Source organism: Cyclopterus lumpus, chromosome 1, assembly GCF_009769545.1.
Source record: "Cyclopterus lumpus isolate fCycLum1 chromosome 1, fCycLum1.pri, whole genome shotgun sequence".
Classification (NCBI taxonomy): domain Eukaryota; kingdom Metazoa; phylum Chordata; class Actinopteri; order Perciformes; family Cyclopteridae; genus Cyclopterus; species Cyclopterus lumpus.
In genome coordinates this window covers 6,439,463-6,455,150 of record NC_046966.1, presented here as the reverse complement: position 1 = coordinate 6,455,150, position 15,688 = coordinate 6,439,463, and the positions used below count along the sequence as shown (strand labels likewise).

At 43.9% G+C, this 15,688-nt stretch overlaps 1 protein-coding gene across 1 annotated transcript in view; it reads right to left on the bottom strand.

Moving 5' to 3' along the window:
- Positions 1-5,915: 5,915 nt before the first annotated feature.
- The window catches only part of LOC117734738 (trinucleotide repeat-containing gene 6C protein-like), a 43,795-nt gene continuing 34,022 nt past the window's right edge, over positions 5,916-15,688 (bottom strand). Inside the window, exons 13-24 of the mRNA XM_034539039.1 lie at positions 15,047-15,199; positions 13,928-14,047; positions 13,534-13,617; positions 12,819-13,095; positions 12,269-12,433; positions 11,522-11,725; positions 10,654-10,803; positions 10,345-10,452; positions 9,303-9,518; positions 8,463-8,536; positions 8,015-8,154; positions 5,916-7,373 (exon numbers count right to left, since the gene is read on the bottom strand). Of these exons, the coding sequence (XP_034394930.1) occupies positions 7,016-7,373; positions 8,015-8,154; positions 8,463-8,536; positions 9,303-9,518; positions 10,345-10,452; positions 10,654-10,803; positions 11,522-11,725; positions 12,269-12,433; positions 12,819-13,095; positions 13,534-13,617; positions 13,928-14,047; positions 15,047-15,199 (2,049 nt within the window). The 3' untranslated portion in view covers positions 5,916-7,015. The remainder of the gene's footprint in view (positions 7,374-8,014; positions 8,155-8,462; positions 8,537-9,302; positions 9,519-10,344; positions 10,453-10,653; positions 10,804-11,521; positions 11,726-12,268; positions 12,434-12,818; positions 13,096-13,533; positions 13,618-13,927; positions 14,048-15,046; positions 15,200-15,688) is intronic.

Below are 15,688 nucleotides of genomic sequence, written 5' to 3'. Positions count from 1 at the left end.
TTTCCGGTGCATGTCCTTAACAATCACATTCTATGAGGAGACAAAATTAACAACATTAAAAGCCACAACTTTGTATTTCAGTTACAGACATTTTTCCTTAATGTTTTTTTTTTGTTGATTTTTTCTTTTTCCAAAGTAAAGAGAAAGCCAAAGTACCCCCCAGTCACCCACCTCCCCTCCTCCCATTAACAAAAAGAAGGAACACAAGAGCCGTAAAAGTCTCTCAGTACAACCCACAGTGCTTTAGCAGAAGGAGACGCGCTCAGGGTTACACAGCATGGTGACGCAATGTCGAGTTTCACTCAGACATTAGATGTCCATGATAATGAGGAGAGGGGGTCGATTGGAGGACATTTGAGCAAGAGGAATAAACAAACAAGAACACCCCGACATAAAACCCTGAACCCCAGAGTCTCGAGTCCACAAACGGCAGCAGAACAGCAGCTGGGCCTGGACTCCTCCCACTTTGTGCATAGATCATGATCCTTAAAAACCAGCTTCATTCCTCCTCTTCAAACCCGTCTCTGAAAACCCAAATCTCCCAACTACTGAATTACGTCACCGGAACTGACGCGCTTGACAGACAGGAGAGATGACTTAGAAATAATAATACTAAATACTTGCACAATGCTCCTGAACGACAGGATGGAAACTTTAAAGTCAAAACATATTTAACGCATTTTCTGTCACCGTCTCTTTTTTCTCTCTTCACAATCAAACCGTTGATCAGTTTAAATGTAAAGCAATTATATTTAGATTTCACATGTAAAGCACTCCACTTTTTGTTTTTCAAAGTTGATTCTTAAGTCTTATTTGGTAAATATATAACTTGCTACAAACCTTTTGTTGTTGTTACTTGGTACTCTCTATATTCTGTTAAACTCGTGACCTTCAGTGCTTGCTTGGAGTTTAATTGTTTTCAGTTGCTTCTTTCACAAAACATAACTAAAAAACACATTACATGTAGAAATGATGGAGTTGCTATCTGGAACCCTGGCCTTCCTGAGACAAAAAATCCACATCTTTTATGAGTGTGCAAGATATTGAGCAAACTGCGTCGCTTACAGGAAATACAAAACCACAACTCAATGAACACACAGAGATAGTCTGTCGACGCTGAAATAAAAATAAAAACTTGAAACTTGAAATGAAACAACACTGATCAATCCCAGAGTTCTTAAAGTAGCACACATCTTCATTTCGCAAAGATATCCATGTCCATATTTGATGGAAGATGAAATTTGTCTCTTTTCCTCTTCGTCTTCTTCTTCGAACATTCCTGTTATAAATTCCTATTTCCTTGACCCTCCGACGAATGAAATGCTTGTAAACGACAGGTGGCTTTTGCAAAACAACAAACAAACAAACAACAAACAAACAGAAAAGATAGGCACCTCTGAAATGAGTCTTGTAACAAACTCACCTCCCACACGTTATCCCTTTCTATTTCTCCATGAAGTTAACATCGGGATTACTAGTCCTTCTACAGCTATCTATGGCCACAGTTCTTTGTTGTTGCTTTTTTTTTTTTTTTTTTTCTTCTTCCTTTTTGTACGTTTTTTTTCCCGTAGTTTTTCTTTTTATATTTTAAATTGTTTCTCCATTTTTTTTCTTGTATAATTGAAACAAAATGGTGCAATACTCAATGATAATCCTTGTACTGGATTATTCCACAATAAAAGCCACTATAAGGTAGATAAACTTTTTACAGATAGAATGAAAAGAATCCATTAAGTCCTTGAGTAAACATGTACACATGAATTGTCACCATCTCCCCTCAGTACTTAAACTCGTTTACCTACGATTAGCTGAGTGAGGGGCAGAAGACACTCAGTGCAACGTTAGAAGATAATAACAACGTCTATCAGAATAGTTTTTGACAGAACAAAAAAAAGAAAAGAGGAAACCAATAAACAGACACAAAATATAGCATACTGAGTGGAACATGACAGCGGGCCTCGTGCCCGGTACACACAGTTATTGGTGCACACATTCAATCAAACATCTGACTTTCAAGCACACATCAAAGATGACTTTTGCATTTTTTTTTTTCACTCTCTCTCTCAAAGATTTTGTATTTGTAACTCAATGCAATACATGTTTTTAATATTTTCTAAAAGCCCCTATAGGTGTACCTGTCAGATGGAGAACAAAAAAAAGATTTACTGACTTCACATTACATTATTGGCGCTCCATTATTCAAGTATTTGTGTTTAATATTTTGTCTCGTTTTGATATGTTTGTGATTTTTCTTTTCATTTTTTTTTTAATCGACTGGTTGGGTTGGGCTTTTAGACGGGCTAACTAACAAAATACACATGTACAGTACGAGCACTTCAAAGTACTGCAATATGTCATCAAAACCGGAACGTGCATATCCAACATGAGAAGGCCGATGCTTCCAACCAATCAAGTATCCGTTCGCGCCCGACCCAAATTCTTTCCTTCGTATCACTTATTTGCGGGGAAAATACATATTGCTCATTTTTCAGGTGTATGAAGCCAAGACCGTTGAAACAAAAGTGAAACGTTTCGGAGGTCATCGATCCAAGAAGTCTGAAGAGGTGATACCACACACACCAAACTCACAGTATGTATGTATGTATGTGTGTGTGTGTGTGTGTGTGTGTGTGTGTGTGTGTGTATATATATATATATATATACACATATATATATATATATATATATATATATATATATACACACACATATATACATACATACATACATACATACACACACACACACACACACACACACACACACTGCTATCTAGAACAGAGCTGTAGAGAGGAGAACCTCTCGATGCTGGTGCAGCATGAGAAACCCCCTTCACTGTCGGGGTTCTCCGGTAATGCAGGATGCAGGAGGAGGAGGAGGAGGAGGTCCTCGGCTATTGGGTCTGTCTGAGCTTGGATCAAGGCAGTTACAGAAACAGGCAATAGTGATTTTTGCTTGTGTGCTGCAGGACTGCAAGTCCTGAAAAGGTAGCCTTTTTCCTGTTTTTCTTGCTTTTTTTATTTTATTTTTATTTTTTAAACGTTTTTTAAAGTATTTTAAAACTTTTTTGTTTTTCAAATGTTTTTAAGACTTTGTACCTCTTGAAATGTGCCCCTCCCCTCCTGCTGATGCAGAGCGAGGAGAGTGAGGCTGATACAGTTGGCCCGAGCCATCTGGGTCCGTGGAAATGTACAGTTCAGGGCCCCGCTTTGAGCGGGACACACACATTAAATCGAGATAAATACAGCATCCACAAAAAAAAAAAGGCACCCCGGCCACCAGTCTACTCCTTTAGATGGTGGCAGTAGAGGCTGATGGCCGGAGACGTTTCAGCTAGAAGTGCAGAGCTTTAACATATTATAGAAATCTTTTTTTTTTTTTCACTAGCATTTTCAAGATTTTTATGGCAAACTTCATAAAAATGACGTTAAAATGCAATTTTCATTTTTGGTTTTAAAAAAATATGTACCCGGGATTACCCATCATCAACTGTGCACTGTAGCAAACTGGAACACCCAAATGAGTAGAGATGTTCTCCATAGCATGGGGCATTCCCCACAAAAGCATAAACAAAAAGAAAAGAATTCTCAGCCTTTTCAGGGTGTGATGCTGCTGCCCATTCGTTTGATCCCTCCTGTCCCCCGCTGCACCCGCTGCAAAGGTCATCAAAGCTCCTCCGTACAGGGAACAGAAGTGCTCTCAATGGAGATACAGTACGACACAGCAAATCTATATTGGCACATTATGTTGGCAACTTTGACACGCCCCGAAACAGTAAATATAGGCCACCTTTTTGAGGAAAGAAAAGATTCAATACAAGCATTTCCCCTTCCAATTAGGATTAAGTTCGAGGCGTGAGGTCCGTACATGTTGCGCCGATGGCCGTTTCATTTTAAGACTTTGCTCTCACAGTAGAAAGGACAGATACGGAGAGCTGCATCTCTTACTTGGTATCATCTGCTCCCCTACCCTGAGATCAAGTGGACAGAAGTGTCTTCAGCGCGGAGAGAAAGGCCGATCTTTGATAAAGTGTTCGGACTTCAGTACGTGACAGTGTTCTGGTGGCTTAGCCTGACTTTACAGAAACGGCGGCCATTCCGAAGTGCTGACAGAAGCGCACGAGGGGGGGGGGGGGGGGGGGGGGGGGGGGGGGCGCGAGGGTTTTGGGTTTTGCCAAGCCCCGGGTACGAGTGCTCATTCCCGAGTGAGGTTTGGCGTGCTGTAAAGGGCCCCAGCCTCTAGTCTTTTGCATAGAAACAGATCGGAGGGCCTGTTGGTGCCTGGTCAGGGGAGGGCTACTGGGTCTGGTGGAGGAGGAGGAGGTCGTAGCGTAGCAGCTAGGCAAAGGGCAAGGGGGGACAGCCTGCAGGGCAGGCGGAGCAGCTTGGAGCAACACACACCCACACCCCCCCTCCCCTGTCTGAGACACCCTATTTTTTTTCTATTTAAAAAAAAAACAAAAACACATCTTAAGATACTACCTGGAAGTACTACCGAATACTGTTAAACACAAAAAGCATGATCAGTTAAAAACAAATAGACAATCAATAACGCTCTGTAGTATTGATCCTCGGTTTGCATTCAATACACAGGATGAACATACAGAGGCACCTCTGACCAAAGTGTTTCTGCATATCAACAGTGAAGGGCTACTTCAGCAGCCAGTATTTTGTAGACCACTGCATGTAGACAAAAACTACAACAATATAACACATGGAAAATAACCAGACAGAGTCAAAATGATCTTTTCCCAAAAGAGAATTAAAAGAACACTGGCAAAAATTCCAGAAATATGACTATTACATCTTCCAGCTAAAGTGATCGGCGTGTCAACGAACTGAGAGATGAGAGGGGGGGGGGGGGGGGGCAGGACGACGACAGCAGGGTGGAGTGGTGACGCGCCCCCTCTCCTGTTGGAGGTGCCGCGTGTGGCGGAGAGCCGTGATTCGCCGGTCTTGGAGGAGCCGGACTGAGGGAGGGTCAAGTGGAGCCCAGGAGGAAGTGCTGCGCTGTGGGGCTGCCGCTCGGCCACAGCAAGGGGAGGCACTCAGTGGACGCTCCCCCCCCCCCCCCCCACCCCACCCGGCTGAAGTCTGGTGCCTCCAAACAGAACAAGGCGAAATATTTGGAGTAACAGTGATATTCACTTTGATATTGTTCAAAGACGGGGGGAAAACAAAACATCGACTGCAGTTTTCCCACCAAAGTCCAATGGTGCATTTCAGTTTTGTTTCCCTTCATCCTGCTACCAGAGGAACAATGCCACACACATTTCCAAGGAATAGATATAGTACATAAAAGAGCAGTTTTTTTTTTGTGTGTTTGTTGTTGTCTTCAATGTTTATGGTGCTCCTTTTTTTTGTGTTGATTCATTAGATTGCAGGTGAAGCGATTTGCTCTTCATAAGTGCTATGATAAAACCCTTTGAATTTATAAAAGTCTTAGTCTCTTCTGTTTGTACCAAACGCAAGGAACACTCGAAGGTCTACTGCATTAGGAGAAACCCCTCTTATTTGGTATTGTGCCAGATACCCAGAACCGCCCGATCCCCCACTCTGTTGGGTGTGGCTGTGGCATGCAGAGAGGAAGTGTGCATTATTGTGTCACTCTTTAGTACAGTTTGCTGCGTGCACAGTTCAACAGCTGCTTCTTCCTCTTTGCAGAGTCTCTCCCCCCCCACCCCCCAACAGTTTCAGGGGGATTGGCGGCGGCCTGGAGGGAATCCAAGTTTTGAAAAGGGGTACGTACGGTTTGTGAAGTTCCAATGTCTTTTGGCTGCAATCAGCAACAATCAAGAAAAACGAAACAAAAGAAAAAACCAGCTCCGGTGGACGTAAAGAGGATGGACGGAAGAAAGGTCTCTGGTGTATATTGCACAATGTAAGGTGAAATTGTGTTCTTTTTCTTTTTTTTTTGTGTCCTGGCTGACCGTACAGACCGCTGGGCTTCACGACAAATCGGACAATAGAAAATTCAACAAAGCACCAGTAAGCGACTGGATTGAAGGTGCCCAGAAGGATCTGGGCCTGCAGTGATTAGTTGCCACTGGACGGAACCAGAGACACGCAGCGAGGTTGACAAATAATCTTCTCTCAGCTTATATATTGTAGATATCAAAAAACGCGCTTGGGCCTAAAACTACAACAACAAAAAAGAAGAAAAAAAAAAGAGAGAACATTTTACAGCTCTGTCAATCCCTTTGAGAAACCCAAATAATTAAGCTGATGATTGGTAGGGCCAGTCACGTGGCCAGGACTTCTTACTGCCCAGTGACCGAGCTGGTCACCAGTCACGTCCTGTACCACTTGCTGGTTCAGAGGTGAAACTGTGCAAGATTTCAGCAATTTCTTCAATTACAAAACAAAAACAAAAAAAAAGGCTGCTTGGGAAGGACCTGGGCCAGAGAGCACTTAAGGCTAATATTAGTGCTGAGAAACAAACGTGAACAGAACTAGTAAAGGTCTTTGAACCACATCATTGGCCATGGACATGCTGGGAATGGTCGTTTTAAGTCTTATTTTGGGATGATTTTCTTTTCTTCTTCTTCTTCTTCTTTTTTTGGAGGGAAAAGTCTCAGATGGCAGCTTTGATTGCTTCTCCTAAAAACAGTCTTCAAAAACAATTTCACACAGAATGTCATGTATACTTATGGAAAAAAACTAAAAACACTTCAAAGGTTTCTTTGTATTGTGTCTCGTTTTAGTTCGTTTTGTACGATGCATTAAAAAAAATACCAAAAAAGGTAAGGTAAACCAAACAAAAAACGGACAACAGCAAAACAGAAGGACTGGAGTCTGGAGTCTCTGTGGTTGGGACTCCAGCCATCTGATTCACAATTCACAGTTCAAATTGATACTGATTATCGCCACATGATTTGCTTGGGTTTTGCTCCTGTTCATATTGACATTTTTTGTTTTGTTTTGTATTTTCTTTCTTTCTCTACCCACCCACCACCGATGGCTTACGTGACATGGTGGTGGTGGTGGTTGGTCGGTTAGTGTATCGTGGCATCGTCCTACATGGACTCTCCACTCAGCAGATCTCCAGGCAGCAGGGTGTTAATGGAGGTGGGGCTCCCAATCACACGGGCGTCGTCTCCGCCCGGCGGCCCCCACAGGCTGGAGTAATGTGGCATACCGCCCCACAGCAGGTCGCTGGACTTGCCTCCGCAGCCACCGCCGCTGCTCCACTGGTTCATAGGGTGGGACTGTGCTGCCCCGCCCATCCGGTTTTGATTGGCTACTGGGTTAGCCTGCCAGCTAGTGGTGTTAGCCCCCAGGGACTGGGACTGGGACTGGCCTTGTGCAAAGAAGCGGTTCACCTCCTCCTCGCCGGCAAACTCCGCCAGGATGGTGGTGTTCCCAAGCACACACCTTACAGGAGGACAAAAGAGGAGACCATGAGTCTCACCATGATGATTCCATCAGAAATAAGGAAACAATAGTTCTCGTGTTGTGAAAAGGTGTTCCTGACGTTAAAATGGGACGGCGTGTAGCTGACATACTTTTTAAACACATGATTCTGTTCTTTTTAGGGCTTTACCATGCCGTTATGCTTTTTTTGTGCCCTGCCACAACCACATTTCGTGCTGCTGACAATGAAAAGTGGGTCACACAATTTGCATTTTGTTTCTATGGCAACTTGCTGCAGTGGCTGCCACTATTAGCAAAAAAAATTTAGGTCAAACCTTCGACAATTAGAGATAAAAATGCAGCCAAAGTGACCTCAGACTGGCTCTGAGCTGATGTTTCCTCCAATTCGAAACTGTTATATTACAATACGGCTGACTCCAGGATGAATCGCCACCTCCTCGCCCGTGTGATAACATCGTCTGCACTCATCCAAAAAAAAAGCTGAGCTGAGCTGCAGCATGGGGAAACACCATTAAGAAAATGGGAACATTAGGTTTCCTTTCTCTGTAATAGAAAAAGAAATTCGGGAAAGAAGGGGCGAACGCTCCCCTTCATGTCGGTTTGCTCCGCCCACTTCGGCTGACGTCAAAGACTTTGCTTACATGTGCAGAGACTTCTGGGCCTTTGCGGCCTCATCCTTGGAGCTGTAGCGCACCACGGCGTTCCCCTGGGTCAGGTTGAGGTGGAATGTGATCAGGGGGCCGTGCTGCATGCACAGCGTCCGCAGAGTCGAACCATCAATCTGGAGCACAAAAATAAATATTGCATCAATATCACATTGTAATTTCAGTCAACATTTACCATGTTTTATTTATTTATTTATTGTTATTTCATCTGCCTGAGACTGTTGATTGTATGTAATTATTAGCACACTTCTTTATCAAATTAAAAGTGCAGAATCATATATTTGGTACATTTCGAGTAACCCTACCCCATGAACCTGAATGATCCATGACCAGATCTTTCAATTCATAATAATAACACGCCAGCTGTACTCAAGAGTACACCATGGCTTCAATCTAGCAAGAATCAGCAGCCCAGGGTACGTACTTGTGGGGTGAGATTCCTCAGCACCAGCCAGCTGCTGGTCCTGCTGGGGCTGTCAGTACTCCAGGTGGTTCCCTCTGGAAGAAAAATGTCATATATAATAATGTTATAATGTATCAAGTGTAAGAAGAGGAAAATGTCGTCAGTGAATTAGTTATTAGTATTTTACAAGCGATTCTTTTCCTGTTAAGAGTCAAGTGAAGTTGGTTCAAAAGGCAAACGTGAAGACGAAGAGACTATGTGACAAATACATTACAAGTGACCGTACACAGCTCTTAAAAGAGAAACTGTTCAAACTGATTATGTTGTTTTAAGAGGGCTCGAGGTCAGAGGGTTTAACTTCTAACAGAGGAACACACCATCCACCAACCGTTATCCATTTCCACGCACATTATTCTTGTCTAACAACAATAATACAAGAGGCGTTCCTCTTCATTCGGCATGAACTTGGACATGTTATAACAAAAAAAGGGGTCACATATAAGATGCTTGAATGAGGCTTCCTCTCAGAGGCGGTAAACCTCAAGATGTCAGTTTCGGAGGGTGTGTTCCCCCAGGCCTCACATAGCGACATTTGCAGCTGTGAACTACGGGCACACCTACAGTCACGTCCGCGTTTGCAGGGCGTGAAATACACCAAAGAGATCTGACATCTCTTGCTTTGATTTGAGTGAAAGCTGTCCTCAAATCAAGGCTACGTTGAAATTCCTTTTTTTTTCATCTTATTGCTAAATAACACATTTTGTCTTTCAATTCTGCGAGCTAAGAAAAAAATAAAATAAAAAGAACCGTAGCAACAACATGATGTTTTGTTTGCACCGCGGTTTACGAAAGAGTGCTCACCAGCGGTGTAGGAGGCGCTCCAGCCTTGGGCCAGGCCCAGCGAGTTGCCGCCCCAGGTGGAGGAGGGTTTGTTGTTGGTGAGGCCTGGTGGGGGCCGAGAAGGGGCAGCGTTGCTGCGCGGCCCCTGAGGGACTTTCCACAGCTCGTGGGACAAAGAGGATTGGCCCTGGGAGATGGGCCCCGGGGACCAGGTGGACTTCATGTCAGACAGCTTGCCTTCACACGGAGAGACGGGGGGGGGGGGGGGACGGGGGGACGGGGGGACGGGGGGAAGGACAGAGGATCAGTAACGGACGGCGATGGGACGTGACAACTAAGTTGGTCAAAAGGCTCCCAACAAGGCTGCTCCCTTACTGGTTAAGCTAATGCTAACGGTAGCTTCTGTGGGTTTGAATGTTTCCTAATGTAATTCAACAAATATTTTTGCATGAACAATGCTGCACTGCTTCCACTTGAAACCTTAGACACAAATACCAGCTGAAGTGAAAGTAGACACATATGTCCAACCTGTATCCATTTAGGGTTATTTTTCAGTACCACTTTTCTGACTTCCTTCTAAATTAGAGTGCATGCAAAAACAAGAATAGTATCTAACAGTTATTTTAAGAATCACATCTCAAATGACATATTCATTACATAGAGACCTGGATTTATAAAAAGAAAAAAAAAGAAGAACAAATCGTAAAGCACACACAAAAACACAGGGTGTGTACATATGTCATGACCGGCTGGGGTGAGGCTTGTTTTGTGTGTGGGTTGAGTCAAAAAAAGGCACAGATGGTTGAAGGTCACGTGTAGGTGAGGTTACTCTCTTAGCATCGTTAAAGGTTTTGTCTAAAAAAAAAAAAAAAAGAGGCACTGATGGTACAAGTTTAGGTTTGACTTAGAGTAAAAAAACAACAAAACAAAGGGTCATAAACACGGGTCAGGGATCGGGTCAGGTTTAGGTTATGTAGGGAGCCTAAGACAGGGTTGTATCAGGGCTCCAACGTGGATGGGAAGAGGTTGGGCAGGTCCACACATTGAGGGAGGATATGTGTACCTGAGCCTTCTCCGTCAGGGGACGAAAGAGACTGAAAAGAGCTCGAGTAGCCACAGACTGGCCAGTCGTTGCTGGTCGGAGGCAGAGCTGGCAGAGCTGGGGAAGTGGCTATGTGGTCGTATAGTTAAGTGACCAGAGACAGTGAGAAAAAAACAAAAAACAAAGCAGCACATGATACTGGGGCACGCGGCGTAGGACAGACAGCAACATGACGTCAGCATGTCTAAAGTGAAGTCACTTACAGTCTATTTACACAGCACATGTTTGGTTGTCTCAAATTAATATTTGTGTCCCTTCTCCTGTTTATACCTCCATTCCTGTCCCGCAGCAGGTATCGGTTGACGTCGTGGATGTTGGTGTTGATGGTGGGGCCGCTGGGGACGCTGCCAGGGGTCATGTTGGGGTCATTCTCGGGGTCGATGTTCTGAAGGCCCTTCCATGGCACACCTGGGCAGAACTCTATAACAGAGAAAAAAATGAAGCGCTCGATTGAGGGTTTTGAAAGCAAAGATCGGACCTTGAGGCACTTTTCCCCATCTCATGACTTCCCCACAGTTTGAGCAATATTCACAGACATCTAAGTCACTGCTTTCTTCACACTTATTCTTAGACTGATGCAACTGATGCAGAAGATATACATTAATGAGTCAGAGTTATGGCAGCTTTGGCATTGTCCTTTGAACTTGTGCCGATTATCAGGCTGTATGTGAAACATGTGGGTGGGGGGCCTACAAAACTGATTTGGCGCCCAGCTAAAATATTAAACCTTTTTGTGCATTAATATCTTTCTCTTTTTTATTTAATTTGGATCCCCATTCGCTGATACGGTATTACAGTTGCTGCAGTTCTTCCCGAGGACCATGAACATTTGAGTGTCAAATGTCCCTGTGGAATGGAAGTTGACCACAGGCCGTTTTCCCAGAGGACATTTCACTGTAGGAAAAGTACAGGTCTGAAGAATCAAATTAATAATATCTGAATTCCATTTCAGCCGCTTCATTCTCAGGGTCAAGGTATTGTGCATGCTGGCTCAGTCACACTGGACTTCACATTCAAAAGGCCCTGTACGACGACAGAGGCGCTTTCTAATTAGGAAACCTAAATGAAAACACCTGTGATGGGTTGACCAGAGGTGTGTCGCAGTGCGAGTGGCCATCTATTTGGATCTTGTCCTCACCTGGGGGCCAGTTAATGTTGGTCCCATTGGAGATCTTTTCATTGGGGCTCTTGCCCTGGCCCTGGCTCTGGCCCCAGCTGTCGTGGGGCACCATTGGGCTGGTGGGGGACTCAGAGCGGGACATTAGATTGTAAGGGCTGTACGAGTCCTCCAGATGGTGGGGCTTCCCGGGGGGACCCAGGGTAGAGGCAGCAGATATGGCACCTAGGATATGCAAAAGTTTTTTTTTAAAAAGTAGAAATTAAATTGAGTACAAAACAAATGAAAATACTATCAATTTGCACTGAAGGTCTTTTTTCCAAATAACATTTCATTGCTTGCGATGTCTAGTGTAAGATGATCTCCGTGTGTTGTGATGCTCTCGATGTCTTTCATGCACGTCGATACGTAACACAAGGAAGGCAAAATAAGGATGCTGCTTGAATAAGACTTATCTCAGCAAAGGTCTGAAGACAGAATGTGTTCAAAATAACGTCCCGAGCTGATGATATTTCAAAGAGTGAGAGTCAACAAGTTGGTGTGAAAACCAATGCAGAGAAAAAGGCAGATGGGAAATGCGAGTGACGACGAGCTAGCGTTCAAACCGGTCTGAGAGGCTCATATGTTGGAGAATATGTGTACAGAAACAAACTATCGAATCTACTGAAAGAAATTAAAATAGGATTGCCACAATTGCCATTGTGCAACAAGTGTATACAACACATGTGCAGGGGGCAGTCCAGAATAATGTGTTGTTCTTCGACATACCGTGCTTATTGAGGTTGTTCTCCATGTTAGAGGAGTTGCCAGAGATGCCGTCCATGGAGTGAGAGTGTGTCCACTGGGACAGGCGGGATTGGGGCTGAGGGGGCTCCTTCAGGGACATACCCCCAACCTCCATGCAGTTTACATTCATGTTTGGATTTAGTCCAGCTGCACACACAGAAAAGGAATCTCTTAAATGTGTTCATCATATAAAAGTAAGAGGTAGAAGATTTTTAAACCTTTAAAGTTCAAAACAAAAACAGGAAAACACACATATGTTGTCAGACGTCGAGATGGAATCCCCTAAATGGGAATTTAACATGTGCTTGTTAAAGAAAAATGACTACGGACTGTTTCTAGTTGGATGCATTCACTGAATGGACTGTGGATGGCCACGCAGTGTGGTAGGAGGACAACTGTATGCGTGACAAGGTTACCACCTCAAGGGCTAAGGTGGAACATTAATATTCTCAACAAGCCAGAACAAATGGTTTGACCAAAACTGACAAAGTGCCAAACATCTCTGTTTCAGCTGTCCCCATCCCAGACTCACAGAGAGGGTAGGTGCTGTAGGCGTTGGGCGAAGACGGCGGCTCTTTGGTGTGCAGTGTGTCGGCTAGGCCCGGAGCCTGGTGTGCGCCTGCGTAGGGGTCGTGGGTTGATTTGCCGGAACCGTGGCCTCCGGAGGGACCGCCGGGGTTATGCATACCGGCGGAGGAGGAGGAGGAGGAGTGAGGGGGAAGTTGCTGCTGCTTCATCAGCAGCGCTTGGTACAGCTGACGCTGGTGCTGCTGGATCTGCTGCTGCATGTTGGTGATTGTACGCGCAACCTGGGAGAGAGGAGGGAGGAGAGGCGGTGTCACAATGTGTCATAACAAGGAGAGGCGGTGTCACAAAGTGTCATAACAAACGCTTCGAGCAGCAGGAAAACAAGAAGATTAAACAAAGAAGGAAGGAAAAAAATAAATAAAGAAGAAGGGAACAAGAGAGGAGGGAAGGATGATCTGAGGGGAAATGGAGAAAACGGTGAGGAGAAAAAGCGCTTCCTCTTTCAACAGGCTGGTTTTCTTGCAGCATGCTGCTGATATCGGTCAACATTTCAAAAAGGGAAGACAGATATGCCGACTCACGTTAAACGAGAAGTAACCTGTTCACATGGCGATCTCTTCAAAACATTTGCGTAACTCCTGTCGTAACGATGCATGATGCTTTTTTCCTCATCATGTGAGAATCATAATATTTGTGTTATGATGCATTCGTGGACTCACTTGCTGCTCTTGTTGTCTAATGGGGCCGGAAACATTGCGTTGCGCCTGCATCATCTGCTGCTGGATTTGTAAACGCTGGTACGCCTAAATGAAGGGAAGCAAAAGCACAAAACACCGATTAAAAGAATGTAATGATGGAGGGGAAAAATACAACCTGGTAGGAGAGAGGCAGTTTAAATCAGATACATAGCTCTACTTTTTCCTCATGTGTTTTCAAATAGACACATTCTTAATTGTTCATAGGATGTTCGTGTGTCAATATAAAAAAAAATTAATCTTATATTTTAAAATGTTTTGCCTGGTTCCATCTCCTTTAAAGTTAGGTCCCCCAACACACATGCCTCAGACCTAAATTCAGCTGCTAACACAGATGGAAAGAAGGACACTGACTCACCATTTGCAGTTGCTGAAGTTGGTACAAGAGGGTCATCTGTTGAGGGTTTATTGGTGAGGTTAAAAGTGCAGGGTTCAGGCCAATGTTTTTTGCTGCAAACTGCAAGAGCTGTGCTTGGACCTTTGGGGAGAAGATCGGGGACAGAGAAAGTTGAGATGACAAGTTAGTCATTGTGAATCACAACCGCTGAACAAAAGCAGCTTCTGACGGGATGAAACGAGTCACTGCTGCATGCATGCAGGGAGGAACAGGGAGGAGGAAGGGTCTGCCAGAGGAGTCTTATAAAGCAAAGAGGTTGCGACAGGCATAGAATGTGGTAAAAAAAAAAAAACATGTTGTGGTGGTGTTGATGTGTGCCAGTCTTCAACATTTATTTTTCAGGATTTATTCACCATATAAAATTAATATTTTGACAAATTATTGTCAGAGGAAATGTCACCATTTCACGATTATTAATCAGAATATTTATAATATAGCTAATGAAGTCAAGTATGTATTATCATTATCAACAGTTAGTTTTTAGAGGGTAAAATAATTTCAGAGGTTATATGAGACTATACAGAATGTAGGCTACACAGAGAACAACAGCCCCACCTACAGTCCTCCTCAGTTGGTATTATAATATCACGGGAAGATTTTTAAGTAAAACAAGCACATATTTGCAAATTGTATATCCTTGTTGTATAACAACTCCCCGGTTATTTTGCAGATATCCACATTGCTGATTTAAGGCAGTTTTGTGGGCAAATAAAAAGGCTGGAATGTCCTCTGACATTTTCCTTACAGCTCTTCTTCCTAACGCTTCCGCTGAGTCTCAGACACACAAAACAAATAAGCACACACGCACAAGTGGAGATTTCACCCACCGGTGAAATGATACAATCGCTGCTGGCTTCTCGTCATGCATATACCTCAGATTGAGCAAAAGTCAAATTGTGTTCCCTGGTTATGGGACCACCAGTACAACTGATTCCTTTTTTTTATTAAACCTGTATTCAACCAGCCAAGTCCTTAAGAACACATTTCTATGAAAAATAAGATCTGCCAGACATCTTTTATCTGGTCTTGTGTGTTATGAACAGCTCCACATTAAATCTGTACATGGTTGTGTGTATCTACCTGAGGGGAGAGAAACTGAGGCACTTGAGCACGTAGACTAGGCTGGGAGGAGCTGAGAGGTGGCACTGGTGGCTGCTGCTGCTGCTGATGATGCTGCTGCAGCATCGCCCGGGTTTGTGCTGCTCCACTACTGCCAAACATTCCACTGGGCATCTATAAGCAGGAGTCACGAAGGTACAATGAAACGTCTTCGAAACCTTCCCGTTCACTCAAACCACTGGGGCCCTTTCTGAACTGAAGAGCTGAGCCACCGAGTTGGTAAGAAATGTGTGTATTCTTGGCCACTCCGGCAAACGGAGCACCTCAAGAGGAAGGATACGAGGCGTCAAGCCTCTATGAACGTAATCGGTTCATTCAATACATGAATGAGTGCACTTGAATTGGATGAAAAAACAACAACTTTAAGTGCACTCACAAGCCTTCACGATGATATCTCCAGCACACACAGAAAGGTCTCAAAACACATTTTACAGCATTTTCCTTCAAGGTCTAACTTCACACTACACTTTGTTCACCAAAGCACACTGAACGCTCACAGAGCAGCAAGGCGTTAGAGCATGAAATTGTTACTATTTCATCATTTATCAAATGGCCATATTTAAGATTCCATGTTGTTAAAAAGGTTAAAAAGGTCCTCTTACA